Genomic DNA, 7,083 nt, shown 5'->3' with positions numbered 1-7,083 from the left:
CACCGCCGCTGGGAAAGGCCGCGGCTTGGGCCTACTCACGGGCGGCGGAGGAGGTGCGAGCCCGGGGTGGTGACAGCGGCCTCAGGGACGGCGGGAAAGGGTCTGGGGGAGGCGGGGGTTTGGGGGCCATTAGAGACAGGGAAGGGGGATTGGGGGGAGCAGGAGGGTTTGGGGGCGGGAAGAGGCAAGAAAAGGGAGTTTTGGGGGGAGCAGGAGGGTTGGGGGGGGGCAGCTCGGGGCAGGGAAGGCATATTTAGGGGAGCAGGAGGTTTTGGGGGTAGGGAGGCTTGTTTTGGGGGAGCAGGAGGGTTTGGGGGGCAGAGGGGGGTATTTGGGAGGAGGAGGGTTTGGGGGGGCAGCTAGAGGCAAGGAGGGGGGATTTGGGGGGAGCAGGACGTTTTGGGGGACAAGGAGGGGGTGTTGGAGGGTTTGGGGGGCAGGAAGGTTATTTTGGGGGAGCAGGAGGATTTGGGGGCAGGAAAAGGGTGTTTGGGGGAGCAGGAGGGTTTGGGGGGTGCAGGAAGGTTTGGGAGACAGGGAGGGGGTATTTGGGGGGCAGTTAGGGGTGGGGGGTGTTTTGGGGGGCAGTTAGGTCGAGAGGGGGTATGGGGGGGCAGAGGGGGGTATTTTGGGAGAGCAGGAGGGTTGGGGGGGGTCGGGGAGGGGGTATTTCAGCCCCCTGTCACTAGCAAGGTCCCCCGTGTCACCAGTGGGGTCCACGTCACTCCATCCCCTGTCACTGGGGGGGTGTCCCCGACCTGGTGGGATCTTGTCACCGTCACCAGTGGGGTCCCCGTGTCCTGGGGTCCACAACCCGGGAAATTGTGGGGTACAACGGGACCCGGGGGCGGGTACCACAGCACCCTACAGCTGGCGACACGTCTGGGGACGTTGGGGGACACAAGAGCTCGTCACGAGGTGTGACGGGGGGGCCACACCTGGGGCGATGGTACAGCAGCGCACAGGCAGCGAGGTTACACAGCGAGGGACACGCTCGTCCCTGGGGCGTACAGGCACACGGTGCCGCTTGTGCGGCACAGCCTGAGGTACAGCAACACCGCGTGCGACACAACGCAACCCCGTGACACCGTGCGACAACATGACGCACAACACAACCGGCAACGCCATGCGATGTAGCTTGACGCGCAACGCAACCTGTCACGCGACACAACCCGCAACAGCTTGCGGCGCGCCCTGACACACAACACAACCCACAACGCCACACAATACAGCCTGACGTGCAGCACAACCCACAACTCCATGCAGCCCAGCACAACCTGCGACACTGTAATGCACAGCCTGATGCACTATGTGACGGGCAACACAACCCGTGACGCTGTGCAACACAGCCTGATGCGCAACACAACCTGCAACACTGTGATGCGCAGCCTGATGTACAACACAGCCCAGCGTGCCGTGCGGCACAGCCCAATGCGCACACAACCGACAACGGTGTGCAGCACAGCCTGACGTGCAACACAACCTGCCGCACAGCGTGACCTGCAACACCATGCACCATAGCGGGACACACAACGCAAGCCACAACCCCGCAAAGCACAACCTGCTGTACAGTACAGCCTGCAACCCTGTGCGGCACAGTCTAACACACAACAACACACAACACCAAGCAGCAGTGCAGCCTGACACACAACGCAATCCACAACACCCTGCAGCACAACCTGATGTACAACACAACCCCCAATACTGTGGAACACAGCCTAACGTGCGGCACAACACAGCATGCAACACCGTGTGGCACAGCCTGACATACAACACGACCTGCAACACCGTGCAGTGCAACCTGACACACAACACAACCCCATGCAGCACAGCCTGATGCGCAGCACAGCCTGATGCAACACAACTTGCAACTCTGTGCAACACAGCTTGACGTGCAACACAACCCGCAACACCATACAGCACAGCCTGACACACAACACAACCCATGACACTGTGCACTACAGCCTGACACACCACACAACCCTCGACGCTGTGCAGCACAGCCTGGCATACAACACAGCCTGCAACAGCGAGCAGAACAGTCTGATGTACAATATAGCCCACAACACCGTGCAGCACAGCCTGACGCGCACCACAACCGGCCACACAACACTGTGCAGCACAACATGATGTACATCACGACCAGCAACACCATCCAGCGCAGCTTGACGTACAGCACAACCTGCTGCATGACACAACCTGCAACCACGTTCCACAAACAACCACACAACACAACCTGCATGTGCAATACAACCCACTGCACAACACAACCCGCAACACCGTGTGGCACAGCCTGACGTACGACACAGCCTACAACAGCAAGCAGACCAGACTGACGTACAATACAGTCCACAACACCGTGCAGCACAATGTAGCTGGCAATACGGTGACAACGCCACACACGCACACACACACACGCTGAGCTGTGGTCTGTGGTACGCCCAGCCATGTTCGTTGTGTCAGTGGTTGTGTTCCCCGTGTGTGCTGTTGTGTCCCGTTGTGTCCCTGGTTGTATCCCCAGTTGTGTCCCTGGTTGTGTCCACACTTGCGCCCTGTCATACCTCAGTTGTGTCCCCCGTTGTGTGCTGTTGTACCCCGGCTGTGTCCGTGGTTGTGTGCCACTGTATCCCCAGCTGTGTCCCCCGGTTGTGTCCCCCGGTTGTGTCCCCGGTTGTGTGCTGCTGTACCCCTGGTTGTGTCCCATGGTTGCACCCCAAGTTGTGCGTTGCCGTACCCAGAGTGGTGTCCCTCGGTTGTGCCCTGAGTTGTGTTCTGCTGTACCCCGACTCGGGTTGTGTCCCACCGTACCCCCGGCTGTGTCCGCCGGTTGTGTGTGTGCTGCCACTCCCTGGTTGTGTCCCCAGTTGTGCTGCTGTACCCCCGGTTGTGTCCCCCAGTTGTGTCCCACCAACACCCCCATCTGTGTCCCTGGTTGTGCCCCTGGTTGTGTGCTGCTGTACCCCCAACTGTGTGCCCCAGTTGTGTCCCCCGGTTGTGTCCCACCGTACCCCCGCTTGTGTCCCACCGTACCCCCACCCTGGCTGTGTCCCCCGGTTGTGTCCCCCATCTGTGTCCCTGCTTCTGTCCCCCGCTTGTGCCCCACTGTGCCCCTGGTTGTGCCCCCGGTTGTGCCCCCCCGACTCCCCACCTGTGTCCCCTAGTTGTGTGCTGCCGTACCCCCACCCCGACCGTGCCCCCCGGTTGTGTCCCACCGTCCCCCCGGTTGTGCCCCCCAGTTGCGTCCCACCGACCCCCCCGACTGTGTCCCCCGGTTGTGTCCCACCATCCCCCCCCCTTGTGCCGCCTGACTGTACCCCCGACTGTGTCCCCCGGTTGTGTCCCACCATCCCCCCCCCTTGTGCCGCCTGACTGTACCCCCGGTTGTGCCCCTGGTTGTGTCCCCCTCGCCGTCCCCCCGCCCGCGTCCCCTTGTCTCCCCGTTCCTCCGCCGTTACCCCCAACGGGGGGACGCACACCCGGTTTCCCCGTCGTCCCCCCCCGTGTCCCCCCCGTGTCCCCCGTGGCGTGGGGCGGGGGGGGGGGCTCCCTCCCACCCGGGGCCCAACGGCGCCGCCTCCATCTTGTGCCGCCGCCGCCGCCGCCGCCGCCGTCGCGACATCAACCGGCCCCGGGACAGGCCCCGGTAACGACCCCCCCCGGCACCGGGACCCCCGGGGGGAACTGGGACGCTCCCCTGGATCGGGACCCCCCCCCGACACCCGCCCCTGGGGGACACCGGGACCCCCCGCTCCGTATCGGGCCTGTCACGGGATCGGGACACCCCCCCCCCCGCACCCGGTACCGACCCCCCCCGGTGAACAGGGGGGTCCTTACCGGGCTGATGACCCCCTCAGCCCCCCCCATGGCCCTGGGTACCCGCCCACCCCCAAAATGCCCCCGCCGGGACCCCCAAAGTGCCCTGGGATCCCCCAAAGTGCCCCGCCCCCCTGCAACACCCTCCCATGACCCCCCCCCCCGCACCCCCAAAATGTCCCTACCCCCACCCCGGGCCCCCACCCTGGACCCCCCCAAATGGCACTCACCCCCGAGACCCCCCTGCACCCCCCCCCGAGTGCTGCTGGGACGGGGGGAGTCTGAACCCGGGGGTTTCGGGGGGGTTTCGGGGGGCAGCCGGGTACGGTTGTGCGTGTGCGACTGTTGGGGGGCTGGGGGGGGGGGTGCGGCTGCGTGTTTGTGCGGGCGGTTGCGTGTCGGTGCGCGGGCGGGTGTGGGGTGCGCGTCCGTGTGTCGGTGTGCGGGGCGTGTGTCCGTGTGCGGTTGTGTGCATCAAGCGTCCGTGTGCGGTTGTGCAGTCGTGTGCGATTGTGCATCCGCGTGTGGTGGCGGGGGGGTTGTTTGTCCGTGTGCGGTTGTGCGTCCGTGGGTGGTTGTGTGTGTGTGTCGAGTGTGTGCAGTTGTGCATCCGTGTGCCGTCGTGAGTGCGTCATGTCCGTGCGCGGTTGTGCATCTGTGTGTGATTGTGTCAAGCGTCCGCGTGTGGTTGTGTGTGTCAAGTGTCCGTGTGCAGTTGAGCATCTGCATGGCATCATGTGTGGGTCGTGTGTCCACGTGTGGTTGCGTGTTGTGTCCCTGTGTTGTATCCATGTGCGGTTGTGCATCCGCGTGTCGCTGTGTGTGTCAAGTGTCCGTGTGCGGTTGTACATCCATGTGTGATTGTGAGCGTTGAGTGTCCGTGTGCAGTTGTGCGCCCACGTGTGGTTGTGAGTGTGTCGTGTCCGTGTGCGGTTGTGTGTGTCAAATCTCTGTGTGTGGTTGTGCGTCCATGTGCGGTTGTGCGTCCACATGTGATTGTGAGTGTCACGTGCCCACGTGCGGTTGTTTGTCCGTGTGTGTTGTGTCACGTTGTGCACGCGTGTGAGGGGTGTCAGGGTGTGGGTGTGAGTGCCGGTTGTACCATTGCGTGTGTGTCAGTCTACTGGCACAGGCATGAGACATGTGTGCGCGATGGTTGTGCGCTGCGTGTGCGTGCAGGGTGCATTCACGTGCTTGTCGGTGTGCAGGTGCTGTGCGCCTGTAGCGTGTGTGCGCACATGTGTGCGCAGGGTGTGAGCACGGTCTGTGCGTGTGCATGGTGGTCGTGCGTGTGTGCACACGTGTGCAGACATGACGCACGTTTGCTCTGTGCAGGGTGTTTGTGTGCGCTGCGGGTGTTGTGTGCGTTGTGTACGTGCATGTGCGGTGTGTGTGTGCAGGTTGTTTATATGTGTGTGCTCTGCGCGTGTGCTGCGGGTGTTGTGTGCATTGTGTACGTGCGTGGACTGTGCTGGGGGTGTGCACACGCCGTGGGTGTTGTGTACGTGCTGTTGTGTGCAGTGCGGGTGTTGCGTGCGTTGTATATGTGTGTGCTCTGTGCGTGTGTGCTGTGGGTGTTGCGTGTGTTGTGTACGTGCACGCACTGTGTGTGTGCGCGCAGTGTGGGTGTTGTGCACGTTGTATACGTCCGTGCACTATGGCTGTTGTGTGTAGCACAGGGGTTGTGCATGTGCACGCACGGAGCGTGCGTGCAGCGCGGGTGTTGTGTACGTGCACAGACTGTGCGCTCCGGCTGTTTGTGCACAGCGCGGGTGTTGTGTGCTCTATGTGCGTATGTGTGCTCTGTGCATGAGTGTGCAGTGCAGGTGTTGCGTGTGTTGTGTACGTGTGTGCAGTGTGGGTGTTGTCTGCGTTGTGTATGTGCATGCACTATGTATGTGTGTGCAGTGCAGGCTGCACGTGTGTGCGTGTCGCGTGTGTGCATGCCGTAGGTGTTGCGAGTGTCGTGTATGTGCATGGACTGTGCATGCTGCGGTTGTTGCGTGTGTTGTGTATGTGCTGGTGTGTCCAGTGCAGCTGTTGCGTCTGTCATATATGTGCACGTACTCTGTGCATGTGCGCGCTGTGGGTGTTGCGTGCACTCTGTGTGTGTGCAACACGGGTGTTGTGTGCGTTGTGTATGCGCGTGCACAGTGTGTGTGTGCGGTGCAGGTGTTGTATATGTCCACACGCTGTGGCTGTTGCGTGTTCAGTGCAGGCGTTGCGTGTGTGCTGTGGGTGTTGCGTACGTGCACAGACTGTGTGCTGGGGGTGTTCGTGCGCAGCGTGGGTGTTGCGTGCACTCTGTGTGTGTGTGCGCTGGGGGTGTTGTGCGCGTTGTGTTTGTCCACGGGCTGCGTGCTGGGAGTGTTCGTGTGTTCTGTATGTGCGTGTACTCTGTATGTGTGTGTAGTGCAGGTGTTGCACGTGTTGCATGCGTGCACCGCCTGGGCACAGCGTGCACACACCGGAGATGTTGTGTGTGTTGTGTACGTGCGTGGACTGTGCACGCGGCGGTTGTTGTGTGCGTTGCGTACGTGCTGGTGTGCGCAGTGTGGGTGTTACCCGTGCTGTGTACGTGCACGTACTCCGTGTGTGTGCGTGCGCGCGCAGCACGGGTGTTGCACACACTGCAGGTGTGCACGGACCGTGCACGGTGTGCGCACGCTGTGGGTGTTGCCTGTACGTTGCGTACACGCTGTTGTGTGCGGCGCAAGTGTTGTGTGCGTTGTCTACGTGCACGCACGGGGCGGGCGCGCGCAGCGTGGGTGTCGTGCACATTGTACACGCGCGTGCGCCGTGCGTGCGCGCTGCGGGTGTTGCGTACGTTGTACCGGTGTGTGTTCTACGGCTGGTGTGTGCCGTGCAGGGGCGCGCGTGCGCGAGCCGGGGCTGCCGCGCGCGTTGCGGACGTGCGCGCGCTGGGCGCGGGTGTGCGCAGCGCGGGTGTTGCACGCGTCGCGCTCGCGGCCCGTGCGTGGTGCGCCTGTGCGTACCCCCGCCGCGTCGCACACGTTACACGCGTGCACCCGCCACGCCGTGCACCGCCTGTCCCCCCACCGGGTGGGTGGGTGGCTGGGTGTCCCCCCCCACCGCCTGTTGCACCCCCCCTTTTCTGCCTGTACACGTGTGCGACTGTAGCCTGCGTCACCCCCCCCGCGGGCCGAGGGGTGTCCCCAGCCCCTCGCGCACACTCGGGGAGCGCGGTGACACGTCCGTCACCCGTGTCCGCCTGTGTGCGTCACCCACCTGACCCCCCCCTCGCACCCC

General features: G+C 63.2%; 2 protein-coding genes across 2 annotated transcripts; one reads left to right on the top strand and one right to left on the bottom strand.

Annotated features, from left to right (window-relative positions):
* Window positions 1-2,136: 2,136 nt before the first annotated feature.
* On the bottom strand, window positions 2,137-3,642 carry LOC121233129 (uncharacterized transmembrane protein DDB_G0289901-like). The gene is made up of 4 exons (XM_041121910.1): window positions 3,041-3,642; window positions 2,879-2,965; window positions 2,217-2,748; window positions 2,137-2,164 (listed from the first exon to the last, which is right to left on the bottom strand). Exons 1-4 carry the CDS (start codon window positions 3,345-3,347, stop codon window positions 2,137-2,139), a joined length of 954 nt encoding a protein of 317 aa, XP_040977844.1. The 5' UTR covers window positions 3,348-3,642.
* A 416-nt stretch (window positions 3,643-4,058) lies between these two features.
* On the top strand, window positions 4,059-7,083 carry LOC121233128. The gene is made up of 2 exons (XM_041121908.1): window positions 4,059-5,213; window positions 5,435-7,083. The coding sequence occupies exon 2, from the start codon at window positions 5,608-5,610 to the stop codon at window positions 6,952-6,954; it is 1,347 nt and encodes a 448-aa protein (XP_040977842.1). The 5' UTR covers window positions 4,059-5,213; window positions 5,435-5,607; the 3' UTR covers window positions 6,955-7,083.

Source organism: Aquila chrysaetos, unplaced genomic scaffold (genome assembly GCF_900496995.4).
Source record: "Aquila chrysaetos chrysaetos unplaced genomic scaffold, bAquChr1.4, whole genome shotgun sequence".
Taxonomy (NCBI): Eukaryota; Metazoa; Chordata; class Aves; order Accipitriformes; family Accipitridae; genus Aquila; species Aquila chrysaetos.
Note: the sequence above shows the minus strand (reverse complement) of the source record. Positions and strands in the feature narration are given on the sequence as shown.

What these genes read in the sequence shown, in the direction of transcription:
- LOC121233129 (XM_041121910.1), bottom strand. Translation starts at nt 3,347, where the DNA reads ATGGTGGGACACAACCGGGGGACACAGTCGGGGGTACAGTCAGGCGGC. An exon ending in ACTGGGGGACACAACCGGGG is followed by an intron (nt 2,749 to 2,878) that starts GTACAGCAGCAC and finishes GGCACAACCGAG; the next exon opens with GGACACCACTCTGGGTACGG. An exon ending in GTTGTGTTGTGTGGTTGTTT is followed by an intron (nt 2,165 to 2,216) that starts GTGGAACGTGGT and finishes CTGTACGTCAAG; the next exon opens with CTGCGCTGGATGGTGTTGCT.
- LOC121233128 (XM_041121908.1), top strand. Translation starts at nt 5,608, where the DNA reads ATGTGTGCTCTGTGCATGAGTGTGCAGTGCAGGTGTTGCGTGTGTTGT.